The following is an 18,414-nucleotide window of genomic DNA, read 5'->3' as shown; positions in this document are numbered from 1 at the left end:
GCGTTTGTCCCCAAAACGTACCCCCAAAAAAAAGAAATGTCTGAAAATCTCACATACCATATCTATCTATATTCGGTTTTCAAATTTTATGGAATTTATAGATAAATGGCCAAAATATTAATCATTTTTTTTCTTTTTTAAAAAATGGTTTAACTTAAGCATTTTCTTTTAGTAAAAGAGAAAAAAATAAATTAGATAATGATATTGGTAATTTGCATCTGCAATTATTGACCACAGTTGACGTCTTATAAATCTTAAGTTCTGTTTGGAATTGAGATGAGATAGTTTTTAAACTGCAATTGCTATAAGAGTCTTTAATAAAAGTTTTATTAAAATTTAATAAATTATATAATTATTAACTTAAATATATTAGTTATTCAAATTAATAGTTATTATTATTTAATTTGCTAAATTATATTAAATCAATTACTGAAAAATTATAATATAGATAATTATGAGGACAATACAAGTATTTTATCTGTTGCTATGAGATAATAATAAAAATCACCTCACTTTCCAACCTACAACTATAAGCATTTACCAAATATTTTATCGCTATAGTACAATCATCTCATCACAAGACCAATTTAATCATGCTAAAACTTTTGAAATAATTATTTATTCACAGTATTATAGAAATAATTAGTTGTAAAAAAAATCAATTAAGTATTTAGAAAATTTTATTTTTAGAAATTGTTATGAGTTTTAAAGCAGTTATAGTTATAGGTAAATCTTACTGTCAAATTGATATAAGAAAATAAATGATTAAAATAAACATAATATAGGATGAAATTTACTATACACATAAAAAAAATATGTACTTACAATGTTTTTTATTGTGTATTTATAATAATTTTAATAAAAATATAAATTTTATACTATTGATTTTATTCTTTTATTTTTTCTTAAAATAATTTATATTAAAAAAATCAACTATAATTTTCATTAAATAACATCGTCATTATATAATCAAAGTATAATAAGGTACCCCTTCACAAAAAAAAATAATAATAATAATAAGTAATGAGCTACAAAATCTCAAAATGAAAATAAATAATAGATTGTCATGCAATATTACATTGTCATTAAACTTTCAACAATATTGTTTCTTAGAACTTTCATTTCTTGTGCTTCGGGTCCATTGTTAATATGTCTTCATCTTGACCTTCTTGCTTACTAACCTCTTTCCATGTGTCTTCATTTGAGTAAAATGAGTTTTTGACCCAATTTTTCCATCATAGTTTAGTAAAAAGCAGTCCCAAGGTGACGTCCTTCCTCTCCCTCTTGGATACAGAAGTTACAAAGAATTGATACAATCTAGGGTCCCATATAGTCTTATCTCGTGGTACATTATTAGTTTCAATTTGATTGATAATTTTGTTGTTTTTGTCCATCTACATCATTGTAAATATTTTTATAACGCAAATGCTATTTTAAAAATTATAATGAACAAAAAAGAAAATAAAAGGCGGATACAATATATGGTAAAAAAAAAAAGACAGTCAATAATATTATTGAAACGAATTTATAGATGTGATATAAAAGTTATCAGTGACAAAAATGGACCTACTTGTTGGCGCATGAAATTTTTAGAAATAAAAAAATTAATTAAAAGGTAATGAAACATATATGTTTGGTGATGATTTTATCTTTATGGTTGCCATAAGAAAGAAGAACTTTTGATAGAATGAAAAACATGAAGGAGAAATAAGGTAAATGACTGCATGAATTATAAAAAAAATTATTGAAATATTGATTTTTTTCCCAATTTGAATAGGATTGTTTTGACTTTATGTAATAATTATAATGATATTTATGAAATTGTACTAAAGAATAAAGTTGATTCTTAAATTTGCGTGCTTTTCAAAATCTGTTGTTGAAGGGCTGAGTTTACCAAAATTGATTTTAATTTTTCTTACCAAACACTAAAATTAAATTTTAAATTCTCAAAATCATTTTTTAACCTCCTAAAGTAATTTCAGATGGACACTTAGCGGACAACGAAGCTGTGTGTATTTTTGACTTAATAATTTAATTGACTTAATTTCAATTAATTAAATCATTAATCTTTTTTTTTTCAATTTAAAAAAAAAATTTCAGTTATTAAGTTATAAATTTATTAAGCCAATTTTTTTTTTTTTTGCTTTTTGCTTAATGTAAAAAGGATGAATGATATTATTAAAAGACATTCTTCAAAATATCGCTATCTACTTAATTAATTTTTATTTTTACATAAATGATAGCATTATTATCCTTGTCTATAACTTGTAATAATACAATGATATACTATTATTGTTTTTATCTTGAGTGTATTTTTATCTCCAAAATCTTACTTTTTTTTTTTTTTGGGGGAGGCAACAAAGTAAAGTTCAAATTGGGCCATTTTTGCAAATGAGTTAAATTTTAAGTCGCTATTGTGAAATTTCCAAAATTCGATCAAATGGGGACAGCTTTTTGTTTGTTTATCTAATGATTACGGTTTCCGTTTTGTTTGTTTATTCAGTCGATGGCCCGCGCCCATGTTAGCGTGTGACACGTTCGATTAAGTACGAACCGGGATGCTTTCTTTCTAGTTTCTACTCTTGGAATTTGCCTGGAAATAGCCCCTATTCATACGACTGTCTATGGTATTGGCAAGCAAGATCATGTACAAAACAAAAAAGATCATAAATAATGTTGAATTCAAAAAAACAAAACAAAACTTCACTTATTATTGGGTTAAAGAGAAGAAAAAAAAACTAGTTTCTTTTTTATTGGTTCTAAAACCAATCTAAAGATAATTTTATAAAACTTATGTTAGAGATAACTTGTTTTATTTTTGGGTAATTTTTAACCTACCACCAAATAAATTGACATTTTGCACCGCGTCCCCAAAAAAATTGACTTGTTGCACCGTGTCTCTAATTTCGTTATTTTCTCAGTTAAGTTTAACGGTGGAGGGGTAAAATTGGAAGTTCATTCCTTAAATTAATTTTAATGGGAATTCTCTTTATTGTAATTGAAATAAAAATTTAAAAAAATTAAAGGAAAAATAATAGTGGTGACAATGTACATGTAACAAGAATTTTTTTTATTGCAATTGAAATAAAAACCTTTAAAAAAATTAAATGAGCTAAAAAATTTGTTTCTTTTCATATAGAAGGGCATTTTTGTCATTCAATCAAAAGTTAGATGGAATCGTTAGAAATAACTAAAAAATTAATGGAATTGGGAGCACAGTGCAACACATTATTTTTTTTGGGTGTGCGGTGTAAAATATTAATTTATTTAAGAGTAGGTTACAAATTGCCCTTTATGTTTTCATTGAAGTAAGGGATAACTTATAGATTGTGGCCGGTGGATACGAAGAAGAGTGAAATTTGTTGTTACCAAAAAGAATAAAGAAAAGAATGGCTTTGAAAACAAAAAACAAAAAAAATGCGTTTCGTATCATCATCCATGCAAAGAAAAGAAGTTGTATGATTGTAAGTGAGAAAAAGGCAAAGGAAAAACCAAGTTTGTTTTATGCCTTATCAAACCTTCCAAGCTAGACCTAGACCTAGACCTGGACCTCCTGTAAAGCCAAAAAAGGCATCCAATTCCACAGCCTCCCTGGAAGGAATGATTAGCCTGCCAGGATAGATTTGCAAGGCCGACCCAAGATTATGATCAATTTGCATAACCCCCATTTCAGAAATTAAAAAAAAAAAGAAGAAGAAGAAAGTTTTGTAGCTAAATTCTAATATATGTATAAATTTTTTGATAATTATGTTATTGCTTCGGTGAGACAACCTCTGCCTGCGATACATAGGAAGTCCATTGCAGTTAGCCTACCATAGATGGGGCATTATTGTTCAAAGTACTCACTCTTTTTTTACCCTTTTTTTTTCATCAAAGTGAAAAAGTTTAAGTTAGACCATTTTCATAAATTAGTTAAATATTTTAGCCATTTCTATAAATTTGTCAACAAGTTGGGATTAGAAAATTGTCTCCTTTGGCATAAATCTTAAAAACTTTATCGAAGATTTATTGGAATAAAGAGATACAACATAAATTGGAAGCTCTTCTTTTAGTATAATTTTTATATAAAATTTATAACTATTGAATAAGCCATATTAAAAAAATATTTGATAACAAAATCATTCGTTATAGAGAAAACTAATTGAGCATATCACCCCATATACAAAATAAATTTTTGCAGCCATTGAATCTTGTACCAATATAAAACAAAAATTAAAAAGAGAAGACAAAGAATTAAAAATCAAATGGACTATTCATATGACCCTTTCGTATTTTGGTCCTCTAATTAATGATAATAATAATTAATAAGACACCCCTTTCAACATCTTGATTTGTTGAATAAATGGTGGGTGGACAATCAGTTAAATGGTGTGTTGTTGGATGACCTAATCAAATCAACTATGATGTCAAACAATGTTCCCACACCCCCTAAATTACAGCATAGGATTAGAATCATTTTTAATAAAAGTTTTTTTTGTTTGAGATTTGAGTTATGGCTTTTTCTTTCAGGTTGAAGTCATATCAAATTATCAAGCAAGATTATGAGTTTGCTTCAACTTGTTTTTCATTCAGAATATGATACTTTCATGACTCATTCTTTAACAAATTCATTGACCTAACTTTGGTTAAATATCTCATTCCAGCTTTTAATTAAATTTTTTTTTGAGTGTACCCCCACCCCCCAAATAAATTAAAATTACTTTATCAACCCAAATGATTCATGATTCATGATTCCAATTTATAAAAGAGATGTCGATATCAACACAATATGGCATGATTAACATGTTATTTTAATACGATTTATTGATTCAGAAATGACTCAACGTGCATCTAAATTGGTATAATTTGACAGTATTATACGTGATTTAATACAACACTACCCGTATAATCTAATTACTCTACTTAGGATCTTACATTACATGTATGCTTACAAATTTGTAAGACAATGAACAAAAAAGCATAAGAGAGATAAAAGGTGTTGTGTTTTGCTGGTTGGTGAAGAAAAAGGCACTTTTAAATTCCAAAAGCACCTTTACACAATTACGATTACACACACCAACATATTTATAGCGGTTACTATAAAGAGTTGGAAATTCCAGCACTTACCAACAGTTACATACATTACATTATAGGATAGAATGTTTGACAGTCGTGCTTTGTGAGTCCTTCAAATTTCCAAATTGGTCTCCATATCTTTCTCCAGCTAATAACTCTCCCTCTTCTTCTTCTTCTCTTCATCGAACTTTCATGGCGGAAAAGTCTCTTTAAAGGGTATCAGAGTCTTTTCAACTCCACTTGATTGGAGGCAGTGGATATATAGAAACACGGGAAGCAGAGGTCTCTGTTTTGTTTTAGCAGGGACCCTTTTCTCTTTAAAGCTCTAATTCATTTCATTTGTCTCAAAAAAACTGAGAACGTTTTCTGGGTTTCACTTTTTTCTTATCTTGATCCCTTCTGGGGGGGTTCATAATATTAATGTTTTTTTTTGCATTAGATGAGTCGTGAAATGGGCTGAGTGTGAATGAAACAAGTTTGTTTAATCAAAAAAAGAATTTCGTTTTTCATGAGGGTTTTGTTTTGCAAGATTCATTGTCCTTTCACTTGCTTTTGCAAACCCTCTTCTCATATTTGCACACCACGGCCATTGGAGTTGGAGAGCAGCCCGCACGAGGCTTCAACAACAACAACAGTTGTGTCACTTAGTGATGATCATCATGTTTATGCTGAGAGAGTCGGAGTCAAGGAGGAGAGTGTTGTGGTAGATGGGAACAAGCAGCAACAAGAAGGAGAAGGAGAAGGAGAAGGAGAAGGAGAAGAAGCAGCAGGGGAGAATTGTGTCAAAAGCAGCCTCAAGAAGGAGGCCTTGGATTCAAAAGAAGTGGAGAAGAAGAAAGTGCAATGGATGGATTACCTGGGGAAAGAATTGGTTGAGATCAGAGAATTTGAAGCCAGGTGGGTACCTTTTTTTTTTTTTGGCCTTTTGTATTTTCCTGTGTTTTAGAGTTCTCATTTTTTATGTTGCTTTTGGTGGTGTATTGAGTGTTGTGCAAAAGTTTGATACCGTTTGCAGTTAATTATTATGATTGAAATTGATATGCTAAGAAAGAAAATGGAATCAAAATCTTTAACAAAGTTCTGAAATAAAATGAAAGCAAAGAATTGAAGCCTTTGTATAGATGTTTTAATAGAAAGGTGCTGAATTTGGTTGAAGGATATCTTCTTTTCCAGATTTGATAGAGGAATTGTGAGCTGGTGAAGGTGGCTAAAGAGGGAAATCTAGATTCTTGTGAGAGAAAATTAGTATGTTTTGTGTAGTGCAATCGAAAACTTAGATCCTATTTACTGTTCTTGTTGCTACCAAAAAAAGAATGGTGGTGAGATCTTGAGCTTACAAAGAGAGAGAGTTGGGAGTTTTTCAAACAGTGGAAAATTCTAACGTGCTAAAATAATTGGATGACATGTTCTTTTTCCAAACTTGGACAATCTATTTATTGCAGTGGGATGGAAATATGATTTTAACTTCTTATTATGCATTAGGCATTCTTTTAAAAATCATATGGTGCTGACATGAGGCATCGTGATGAAATCCCTGCTGCTAATACCCTATAAAGGCATGACAATCTAAATGATAATCTTTTTGTGCAAAGGCTTTATTAATTAATTTCATTTTTAAATATTGAAAGGATTGGAATGTCTTTTTTTTTTGTTATTTTATTTTCCAAGTTGGGTGGGTTCTTCTCTGTTTCAATAAGTTAAGGTCAAACAAATGTAAATTTGAAATAGGTAAAAGAATTAAAAAAAGGTAATTTTTATTGATCCTTGATACATAATATTAATCCATCTGAGGAGAAAAGGTATTAAAATATTTGGTTGATGCTCTAGAAAATATGTTTTTTGTTCTCAGCTGTTTGTTGGAGAAGTCGCGGTGGTGCGGCAAAGGATTTTTTGTTTCAATAAGTTTATGGCTGAGTTTAGCATTGCTTTTTGACAGAGACTTTTCCCTTTGCAAGCGGTCCTTTGACAGAAGGTCTATGTGTATGGATGGTCAATGAATTTTCTTTTTCTTGATTTAAAAGTGGCATGTTGGGGATGTGACTGTAAAATCTAATGGAAATGTGCATCATTTATTAGAAGTAATTGAATTACAATGACGTATGAGGGATTGATAGGATCAAATTTGGTGAATACTGTGGTAGTTCAAGCTAGTGAAATGAAAAGTGAACATATAAATATGTGCAAAGACAAATAAGTTGGTGTGAACTCAAGGCAATGAGAAAAGGAAATTCAGTAACAGTGGAGTAAGAATTTACCTGTTTACTTTTTTAATGGATATGTATGGTTTGAAAATTTGTAAATGATAGAGAATAATGTTAATTGAAATAATTGTGGTGTCTGATATATAGGAAACACTAATCTTATCTTGATGTGGGGAATATCTTTTCATGAGATAAATTTCTCTAAGGTTCTATGCCAAAAGACTATTTTACAATCATAATCTAAAATAGGGCATTCAATTCTTTATACTTCAAATGCTTATGGATAAATGGCCAATCAATTTTCTGTAGAAAATGATATGCTTGTGGATAAATGGCCAATCAATTTGCTGTAGAAAATGATAAGCAACCAGACCCCTTCGTAGTTCCTGATAAATATTTGATTTTGCTTTGCATAAAGAAGAGTGTCAACTGAAAACTTGAAATTGGGAGTCACTTCTGCTGGAGATAGCTCTGTGAGATATACCCAATAGTTATAATGTTACTGAACTGAATGTTTTGTTTGTTAAAAACTGTGGTGTTGGTTGTTGTTGTGACCTGGATTCTATGTTCTTTGTTATGCTGCCTAAGAACTTGCCACAATGAACTTATTCGTGCTAACATTCTGTATTTTCTTTTCTCCAAACAGTGAAATGGAAGACACCGACAATGAGAGTGAATTCAGTAAAGGCTGTGTTTGTACAATTCTATGAACCTGCTTTATCAACTTCCATGGCAAATTCTTTATAGTGATTATAGCATTGACTGAAGGAGACAAAAACAGTTTGAAATCTCAGCTTCAATCTAATTGTTCTGGACCTGGCATTAGAAATGGCTTCCATTTGTTTGATGCTGCCTCATCATCCCTCGAACGAAAATTGTTCAATTAGAGCTCAGTGTAGCAAATAGGTTACTTTTTCTTTTGTAAGAATGTCAAACTATTATTTCGTCTCTTTACAGAAGAAAATTCTACTATTCTTCGGATGAACCTGATAAATTCATAGAAATTCCAAGTCTTCTTTTGATATGTAGTTTATTTTCATCACTTGCTGCACTTTCTGCTGCTATTTCAGATTCCGGGCTCCACAAAAGGCCATTGGCACTATTGCAATTTTTGTAACATGAAATACCTTACCTTCATTTCATCATAAACAAATTATATGTGAAATTATAGTGCTTATGATCTGTATTAACATGAAACACTTCCCTTCCATTGCACCATGAAAGAAAATTTATCTTAGTTCAACTGATGGTTATGAGAGGTAGTTACTGCAGACATTTTAGTAGCCAAATTTTCTGTTATATTTCTGACAGAAATAATACTTTCCATGTTGTACTATGGTAATGACTCACTGAAAGCATCTCTTTGATTGTAAACAACATAAGCCTGTGAGGAAACAAGCATGCAAAACAGACAATTGCAAATGGCTTGTAGTTGTGGGTGAATATTATGCAAGCCTGAATTTTTGGAATGTTTATGTTAAGATACTGCATAACCTACGTAACTGAACTCATACCATTTTGCCTTCTGCGACTGTGGATTGGAGGGGATGCTAGTCGAAAATATCCGGTGAAAAACATAATCACCACCGTTAAGAAAAAGCCAGCAGAGTATCCAATTCCCACTCCTTCCCACTGAAACAATGATGCCTCATTTTCATCCTCTTCTAGCTTTGCTGGTGGCTCCGTTGGACATGGCTCCTGAATCTGCATACCGCACAACCCGCTGTTGTTAGCATAATATTCGGGATTATTCATCGTGTCCATCTGGCCACCCACCGGAATTTTACCCTTGAGCTGGTTGTTACTGACATCCAAATTTGTGAGTTCTTGCAGTTTTGTTAGCGTTTCTGGGATTGGACCGGAGAGTTGATTGTGTGACAAGTCCAAGCTCTCTAGACTCTGTAAATTACCAAGACTCGGTGGAATATTTCCAGAGAGACTATTGTATGAGACGTTGAGTAGCTTTAGACCCTTTAAAGCACCTAATGAAACTGGAATTTCCCCACAAAGTTTGTTCGCTGACAGGTCTAACAAAGAGTAGATGTCAAGGCTGTGACTTGAGAGACCTTGTTTTGACTTCTTCCAGTTGACTACCAAGTCATATCCAACAGCAAAGGTGAACACTTCTGAGGTTGATGAGAAGGTGTTTGGTGTTTGAATCATTCCAACTAGTTCTCCTAACTTGGCAGGGATTTTTCCTGTCAGGTTGTTGCTTGAAACATCAAGAATTCGTAGACTCGTCAGATTGGAAATTTTGTCGGGGATTGTACCTTGGAGAGAGTTGTTTCGTAAAGTCAGAACCTGAAGGGTGGATATCTGGGAGAGAAATCCTGGAAACTCACCTGTGATTTTGTTGTCTTCGAGATCAAGGTGTTCTAGCTTGCTGAGATTAGTCAAATTCCGAGGCAAGTTGCCTGAGAAGTTGTTATTTCCTAATGTAAGTATCCTCGTCTCTACGGAGAAGGTCACTGGAACCTCACCTGATAATTGATTGTAGGAGAAATCAATGACAGCAAGCAGAGCATCTGGGCGAAAAACTGGAGGCTTGCCTGAGAATCTGTTCTTCGCAAGATCCAACAGAAGGAGGCGATATATTGTGCTTAGAGACCTTGGAATCTTCCCAGAAAAATTGTTTTTAGCTAACATAAGGATCATTAAGTTGATAGCATCTCCAACATTTTCAGGCAGCTCCCCTGAGAAGTTGTTTCGCGAGAGAGAAAGGACTGAAAGGCTCAAAGATTGGAAGAGGCGAGATGGAAGAGAACCCGAAAGTCGATTATCCGACAGAAATAAGTTGCCAACATCCAATTCAGCAAGCCATAGTGGGAATGGCCCTTCAAGCTTGTTCTCACTCAAATCCAGAAGCACAAGGCCCTTCTGTGTCGAAATCCAATCAGGGATTCTTCCTGCAAGTCCACAGGACTTCAATGATAATTGGGATAGCATACACTTTGGCACAACCTTTGCGCTGTTGTTCCATTTCAGATTGTTGCCTCCTAAAAACAAATCCTTCAGGTTCCTGCAATCAAACAACCAGGACGGAATCTCTCCACTGAGCAAGTTGCTTTCCAGTCGAAGTGATTCCAGCTTGTCTAGCTTCTGCATTGATGAAGGGATTCCCCCACTCAGCCTGTTACCACTCAATGCCAAAGCGGTCATGTTTGTTAACTCACCAATCTTATTTGGAATCTCCATTGATAAAAAGTTTTCTCTCAGGTCCAATTTTTGCAGCTCTTTCAGATTCAGAATTGAAGATGGAATCCCACCAAAGAACCTGTTGCCGCGAAGAGACAACTGCTGCAGCTTGCTGAGGTTACCAATCTCCTCAGTAATATTTCCTTGAAGCAAGTTTGATTCCAATGTCAGCACCTTCAAGTTTTGAAGAGAATCCACTTCCCGACTTAAGTTACCAGTAAGCTGATTGCTGCTCGTGTCGAGATATTGCAGATTCCTCAAGTGAAAAATCTCAGCAGGAATGGAGCCAGAGAAGTTATTCTGCATCAAATCAAGATGAACTAACCTACTCAGATTAGCAAAGCCATTACGTGGGATTTCACCATGAATGTAGTTTGAGGAAATGTCAAGAAACATCAAGCTTTTGACAAGAAACAGTGGTGTCAAAACCCCTGCAGACACCGACACAGGCTCCAATAAGGATGGCATTAGAACAAGGGTGTCAAGATAGAGACCAATAACAGCGATTGGTTGAGAAGAGCTGCAAATGACTCTATCCCAATCTTGGCAACAATCTGAACTTGAGTTCCATGATGTCAAGCCAAAAGATGGATCATCTGAAGAAGTGTTAGAAGCTCTGATGAAGGAGGATTTGAATTGGAGAAGGGCTTGTTTCTGATCTTCAGGACAACAAAGACAAGGGATGAAGAAGAAGAAGAAGAAGAAGAAGAAGAAGTGGAAGAGTGCAAACAGTAGGTTCACTTTAGCCATTTGTTACCAGGTTGAATATTAAATTATAGTTATATAGAAGTAAAAGACATTTTAAGAAACACGAGAGAAAGATGAGAGAATTTTACTCTCTTTCTCTACCCACTCACTCACTCTCTACCATTTTCTTCATTGTTTCTCTCGTCTTTCTCGTTCTTCGCTACATCAAGTATTTTCCAAACAAATTTAGTAGGTCAATGCATGGTTAGTAGTAGTCAGAAGTCAAAAGTCCCCAGTAGAAAGACTGGAAATTTTGGTGGGAAAGACATGGAAACGCACTAAAGTTTGTCCATTATCAGTGATCTAGAAAAATAGTTGAAGACTGCCAAAATCAAGTTCTTCAATCAATTTACTGTTTGTCACTTTCTTAAAATTTTTCATTACTTTGCGGACAAAATTGACTTTGACTTTATTTAAAATGGGAATGGCGCAACTCCACTTCCATACCGGCCATTGTAAAGTCTCCCACTGACACCCCTTTTGGTCCTCAAATCCGTGATTGGAAACTTGCCACAAATTACGCATAATCAATTAGTATTCTCAACACTCCATTCATCATTCATGAGAAAATCCGAAGTAATGCTTACTTCGGTATAATGGTGGAACAGAGAAATAAATCCGAAGTAATACAACCAAAATTTGGTGGAATAAAGAAATAAAGCTATATTATTGTTCCTCTAAAAATTTAGTCCCTACTTCGGTATAATGGTGGAACAGTGAAATAAATTTATATTATTACATATTTTAAATTTTTTATCTTAAAAATTTATCTCAAATAATATGACATTAATTAATTCACTTAAATCTTATTAAGAATTATCGTCATAACAATTTAAAATATTTATCATTACTTGATCACAAAAACTATTATTTCCGAACAATCAAAAGGGACGAGGGTCAACGATAAAGGAACACGTGGCACTTTCACAGCACTTACATCAAAATGCTGGTGGTATGCGAGATCAGTACAATGCCACGTAGATTGACACTAGACTTAAATAAGATATTTGAGAAAAATAAAACGATTTTGTACGGCCGATAGTAAAATAAACTTGTTTTCTTTGATGCCATAGTTGACTAGAAACAAAATAGTGGTAGACTTACGACTTTCTTACATATTTGAATTAAAAATCATGATTTTATCGAAATCAGTGAATCCAAATTCCTTCTTCACAAATTTCATGCATGATATGGAGTTTACCATCTTCTCGTTGTGTATAGCTTTTGCTTTACTCTTTGTCTTCTTCTATCCACTAATTATCACTGTAAAACTCAAAGAAAAAATATACCCAAATCCTCATCTTCCTCCGGGGAACCTCGGATGGCCTGTTATCGGGGAAACCCTGGGGTTTATTCGAGCAGGCTTCGAAGGAAAACCGGAGAGGTTCATAAGAGAAAGAATGGAGAAATATGACTCCAGGGTTTTCAAGACCTGCTTGCTTGGAGAAGATATGATAGTGTTTTGTGGCACGGCCGGGCACAAGTTGTTGTTTAGCAATGAGAACAAGTTGGTGAGAACATGGTGGCCGAGCTCCGTCGGTAAATTGTTCAAGACTTGTTTGCTAATGAAAGCCGGAGATGATGCCAAGAGGATGAGGAGGATGATGATGATGAGCTTTCTAAGTCCAAATGCGTTGATGAAGTATGTTGAAAGAATCGATATGATCACACAACAACACATTGCTACATATTGGGAAGGTAGGCATACACATATGTGATGATTTATGTAGGTAACGTTTTTGACAATGCATATTTTGTGAATTATTATCAATTTTTTTTTTCGTAAACTGAATTTGATTAGGAATGAGTATGATATTATTAATTTTTTAATTTGAATGGTGTTTTGCTGTTGATTAGTACTATTAAATTTGAAAATAGTGTGATATAAGAAAAATAATGTGTACTATTGAATACTTAAAGGTTTTTGAAATTGTAGAAATTAAGTTTGAGACACTCTACTTAGAGCATACTTTAGAGTTTATTTAGAAATTAAATTGAAAAAAAAAATTCTGCCAATACGTACTAGAAGGAAATAAAGAATGCATTGTCAATTGTTGGAAAGAATTACTTGGAATCAGCAGTATCCATTGAGGAATGGTATTTTGGACTAGAAGAAGACACCAAAGTGTACGTTATCAAAGAGACAAAAATACACATTTTTTAAATTTTTAATTAATTAAGTAATGAATTCAAGCTAGTTTTATTCTCTCTGAGAGTTTCCAAATGTCCAAGTCCCCTTGTTTATCATGTTATTTTGGTTGATTATGAAGGAAAAGAGGAGGTGAAAGTCCATCCTACGGTGAAACTATACACTTTTGAATTGGCTTGTCACTTACTTGCAAGTGTTGAAGACCCTTTACTCATTTCCAAGCTGGCTTCTCATTTCAATATTTTTCTCAAAGGGGTGATGTCTTTTCCCGTCAACTTTCCCGGAACAACATTTTACAAATCCATAAGAGCTGCAGATGCTATAAGAGAAGAGCTGATTAAATTGATAGCAAAACAAACAAGAGAAGCCCTAGGATCCAAACAAGACCTTTTGTCGCGTTTGGTTGTGATTGCTGATTCGAATGGAAAATTTTTAACTGAGATGGAGGTTGCTGATAATATATTATTGTTGCTCTTTTCTAGCCACGATACGTCCAGCTCTGCTATAACGTTGCTACTGAAATATCTCGGACAAATGCCTCAAGTGTTCGAAAATGTTTTGAGGGGTTCGTTTTGTGAACATGTACTTTAAAGACACATGAAAGCTGATCGGATCTTTGTTATCAATTGATTGACAGTATTGTTTGTGATTAACAGAGCAAATTGGTATTGCCGAGTCTAAAGAACAAGGTGAGTTGCTGAAATGGGAGGATATACAAAAAATGAAATATACGTGGAATGTGGCCTCAGAAGTCATGAGACTATCGCCGCCGGCAATCGGTGCTTTCAGAGAGGCCCTGGTTGATTTTACCTACTCAGGTTATACTATTCCTAAAGGATGGAAGGTACCTTCCCTCTGTTCTATCGATTCTTTTATGTATAGATCAATTAGACCTAAACTAATAAGATTCTAAACGATTGGAAATGGATTCTCTACTCATCTTAGTTAAATTTGCTTAGCTTTTAAGGATTTTGGGCTACGTGTACATTAAGTCCCGTATGGTTTAGATGTATTCTTTCATTGTTTTGTTGAAGCTAAATGAATAGAGGATCCAGAATATCATTACTGTGTGTGTACATAAATAGTAACTGTTTCCTATATATCAATAATTTGCTTAATGTATGGTCTAGTTACATTGGAGCACAGGTTCAACACATAAAGATGAAACTCTGTTCCCAAATCCAGAAACTTTTGATGCATCAAGATTTGAAAGAGAAGGAGCTACCCCATATTCATATGTTCCATTTGGAGGTGGACCGAGAATGTGTCCTGGCTATGAGTTTGAAAGGTTGCTTATACTTGTCTTCATTCATAACATGATCAAACGGTTTAAATGGGATCTGTTAATTCCTGATGAAAAGTTTGGTTATGATCCTATGCTTTCTCCATCACAAGGACTCCCCATTAGGCTTCAACCTCACCAATGTTCAACTTAATACTTGTTACTGCTTCCTTTAGAATCTATGGTGTATTTTTTCAGAACTTGTATTATATATGTATTATGTATAACAAAATTTATTTTCATTTCCTAGTGCATTTCTATAAAAAGAGATGCGTGAAACGATATTAATACGTCCATTCATTAAACTTATATTATTTGTTTTCAGTGTATATATTTAAATCGATCTATGACTAACCACTCTTTTGATTAACTGTTAATTAATTTCGAAATAGATTCAAACAATACAAGATTTTTTTCCAGGGATGCAACTTGATTAATCGTGAATGTGTTTTGCTCTCTCGGTCAACAGAGCTTGGTTAGTGTTGAATGACTGTGGTTCCTCATCCCATCCAAATCTTTTAAAAAGAAGATAAATGACAAGGTTTTACTGAATTGACCTAAGGATAATTTCAAATTAAAATTTCATTTCATATTCTACAGAGCATTTTCTGAGTAAATACATCACAAATTCTAGAGGGGAAAAAAAAAGGAAAATATTAATTAGGTTGAAAATTAACAGATCTCATTTGAACCGTTTGATCATATTATGCATGAAAACAAGCACTTTGTCACGGGATGAGTGTTTTGCGCAGTAAATTTGTGCGGCACTTAGACAACCTTTGCCGAATGTTGCTAAGTAAGCCTTGAGCTTCTCGACTAGCTAAGCCTAAAGGTTTTCGAAGAGATAGAGAGAATAGAGCAATAAAGCCGAATAAGAGAATTGTATTACTCAAATGAAATATTAGAAGAGAATTTATAAGTGTTTGAGTTGCTTGCTCTAAACTTGTTGCTCAACTGCTAAATGCCATGCCTTATTTATAGGAGAGGCTTGCCAAGCTCTAGAGATTCTAGAGAATTCTACCATTTACATGTGCTGAAAATGTATGGAGTATTCTAAATATTTACAAGCTCAAATGTGCTAGAATTGCCTAGAAGTTTCCGGAATCAGGCCAAGTTAGCACTCTTAGCCTTGTCTTAGGCTCTCTAGCCCGAAATGGTGGGCAATTGGGCTAGTAACTTGGGTGGTCCGCAACAACTTGCTGCCTTGCAAACTCATGCCCTGGACACATCCTTGGTCCCCCTCCAAATGGGACAAATGAATATGGGGCTACTCCTTCTCCTTCAAATCTTCAGCGTCAAACTTCTCCGGATTTGGGAAGAGATTCTGATCCTTGTGCGTCGACCCGGTACTCCAATATATCTGTAGGCAACCCAATATTAGTATTCATACGAAACAAATAAGACCGAGACTTTGAATCCGATTAAATGCGGGAAAGTCGGTAAAAGCTCAAGAGTAGTATTTAAAGTTTTGAGTTTAATTTAATACCTTTGATCCTTTGGAGATAGTTCAACCCGCAGAGGCAAAATCAACCAGAGCCTCTCGGAAAGCGAGGCTTGCTGGCGGCGATAGTCTCATGACTTCGGAGGCCACAATCCAGGAGGATTTCATTTCCTGTTTGTGTTCCCATTTCAAGAACTCACATTGTCCTTTAGACTTGGCAATACCAATTTGCTCTGTTCGTCATAAACAATATCAATGAATTTATCAATAAATTAAAGATCATATTAACGTGTCTTAAAATTTCTTAGAGTAAATAACACTATCAATTACAATATATACAATGTTAAATTACAGAAAGCAAATATTGTTTAGCATCAAATCTGCATTTTAAAATATGCAAACGTCCTTATTGGATAGCTGCAGTTGAAGGTATTAATATATATACACACATACACACTAACCTTTCATCACGTTTTCAAAAACTTGAGGCATTTGTCCTAAATACTTCATGAGCAATGTCATTGCAGTCATGACCAGCAAACAGCAACAACATTATATTATAAGCTATCTCCATAGCGGTAAAAAACCTTCCACTTGAATCAGCAGTCACAAGCAAACGTGACAAAATATCTTGTTCGGTGACGCGGTTTTCGTTTCCAGGCTTCTCCTTCTTTGTTTTGCTATCATGAATTTAAGCTCTTCTTCTCCCATTGCTTTGCAAAATATTGTTCCGGGAAAATTGATGGGAAAATCAATCACCTATTTGAGGAAAACATTGAAATGGGCAGAGAGCTTCGAGATGTGTAAAGGGTCTTCCATGCTTGCAAGTAATTGATAAGCCAATTCACACGTATATAGCTTCCTGTGGGACGAATTTGCACCTCCTTACCTTCATAATCATAAAACTTACACTTTATCAGGTTTCTCAAGTACTTCATAAATATTTTCATGTGAAGGACGCACTTATCAGCAGCTGCAGCATACGGTTACGAGTTGATGATATGGAATCCTAGCTGGCACCTGGTGGTTATGTAATTGCTCATGCACGTGGTGATTAGTTTAAGTTGTTGTAATTAGTTGTACTTAGTTGATAATTGGCTGCAATTTCGCTCAACTTGGTATTGAAATCTCATTGAGTTAATGAGATCTGATCAAGCTTCGATTAGAGCGTAATCTAATCGCATTAGTTTGATCCGACACTAGAACAATATTTAGTGTTTATCCACCATATCATTTGACTACCACAATACGTCAGTTTTTTTTTTTTTTTAATTTGACCATTTGGTTTTTATAAAATTTGAATGCATCATCATTTCGGCCCTAGCTTTAAAATATTATCAAATCAAGCTGCATGGACATAGTTAAAGAGTAAATATGCACCTTCCCAATGAGTTGCGATGTGTTGTTGTTTGACCATATCCACTACTTCAACATACTTGATAAGTACATTTGGATTAAGAAAACTCATGAGCATCCTCCTCATTCTCCTCACATCATCCCCAGCTGCCGTAATCGAACACGTTTTGAACAGTTTCCTGACAGAGCTCGGCCACCATCTCCCGACCAATTTGTTCTCATTGTTGACAAGAACTTGTTTCCAGCTGTGTCCCAAAACACCATCATATTTTCTCCACGCATGCATGTCTTGAAGACTCTAGAGTCATGTTTCTCATTCTTTCGTCTACTACGCTAGGGTTTCGCCGATAAGAGGTCATCCGAGGCTTCCCGGGGAAGATGAAGAGGACTTGGGCATATTTTTGCTTTGAGGGTTTTGGTGATAATTTGATAGAAGAAGAAAAAGAGTAAAGCACAAGCATATAGACTGAAAACATCGTGAGCTCCATACTATCGAGTGATGATATGAATGATGCATTAAGTTTCTAAAAGTTTATATGGTTCATATAAATTTTAAAAAGTCATCATTTTGTTGTAGATTCAAATCATTCAAGATCATAACAATTAAAGTCCACTTTTTTTTTTTTGCTTGTCAACTACGTCATCAATGAAGAGAGCAAATTTGTTTCCCAAGCAAGTGGTTAGAAATGGATTAATTTGTAATATATATAGCTTTCTTATTTAAATTTTAAGTTGCTAATTATATTCTTATATAACGCAAAGGGATCGAGATGTACAGTCCCTAACATATTTTTGTGAGAAATTTTAAAATACATTTGAGATACCATGTCAGTCATACAACAAACAAATAATGCATTATTTAAAAAACCATCACACAAGTAGTGTTTGTATTAAATTTAACTACACATGTCATGCATACATTAATTGGTTGTAATACATCTAAAGTATTCTAAAATTTCTCTATTTCCGCACTAGTTGGTTTCACGAA

General features: G+C 33.9%; 3 protein-coding genes across 4 annotated transcripts; 2 read left to right on the top strand and 1 right to left on the bottom strand.

The window, feature by feature from the left end:
- Positions 1-4,956: 4,956 nt before the first annotated feature.
- LOC102623684 (hypothetical protein) lies at positions 4,957-8,284 on the top strand. 2 transcript variants are annotated; one of them, XM_025092194.2, is made up of 3 exons: positions 4,957-5,952; positions 6,905-7,027; positions 7,903-8,284. In XM_025092194.2, the coding sequence occupies exons 1-3, from the start codon at positions 5,522-5,524 to the stop codon at positions 7,964-7,966; spliced, it is 618 nt and encodes a 205-aa protein (XP_024947962.1). In that variant the 5' UTR covers positions 4,957-5,521; the 3' UTR covers positions 7,967-8,284. The 2 variants fall into 2 exon arrangements, with proteins under 2 accessions (XP_024947962.1, XP_006488944.1); XM_006488881.4 differs by lacking the exon at positions 6,905-7,027 and having other exon boundaries at positions 4,995-5,952.
- Positions 8,285-8,602: 318 nt separating this feature from the next.
- Positions 8,603-11,437, bottom strand: LOC102618284 (receptor-like protein 46). The gene has a single exon (XM_006488939.4). It carries the CDS (start codon positions 11,199-11,201, stop codon positions 8,751-8,753), a length of 2,451 nt encoding a protein of 816 aa, XP_006489002.1. The 5' UTR covers positions 11,202-11,437; the 3' UTR covers positions 8,603-8,750.
- A 799-nt stretch (positions 11,438-12,236) lies between these two features.
- Positions 12,237-14,983, top strand: LOC102623975 (beta-amyrin 28-monooxygenase-like). The gene is made up of 4 exons (XM_006488882.4): positions 12,237-12,896; positions 13,469-13,912; positions 14,004-14,191; positions 14,478-14,983. Exons 1-4 carry the CDS (start codon positions 12,332-12,334, stop codon positions 14,781-14,783), a joined length of 1,503 nt encoding a protein of 500 aa, XP_006488945.1. The 5' UTR covers positions 12,237-12,331; the 3' UTR covers positions 14,784-14,983.
- Positions 14,984-18,414: the final 3,431 nt, after the last annotated feature.

Source organism: Citrus sinensis, chromosome 2 (assembly GCF_022201045.2).
Source record: "Citrus sinensis cultivar Valencia sweet orange chromosome 2, DVS_A1.0, whole genome shotgun sequence".
In the NCBI taxonomy this organism is placed as follows: Eukaryota; Viridiplantae; Streptophyta; class Magnoliopsida; order Sapindales; family Rutaceae; genus Citrus; species Citrus sinensis.
The sequence above is the reverse complement of the archived record's forward strand: the minus strand, read 5'-3'. Positions and strand labels throughout refer to the sequence as shown.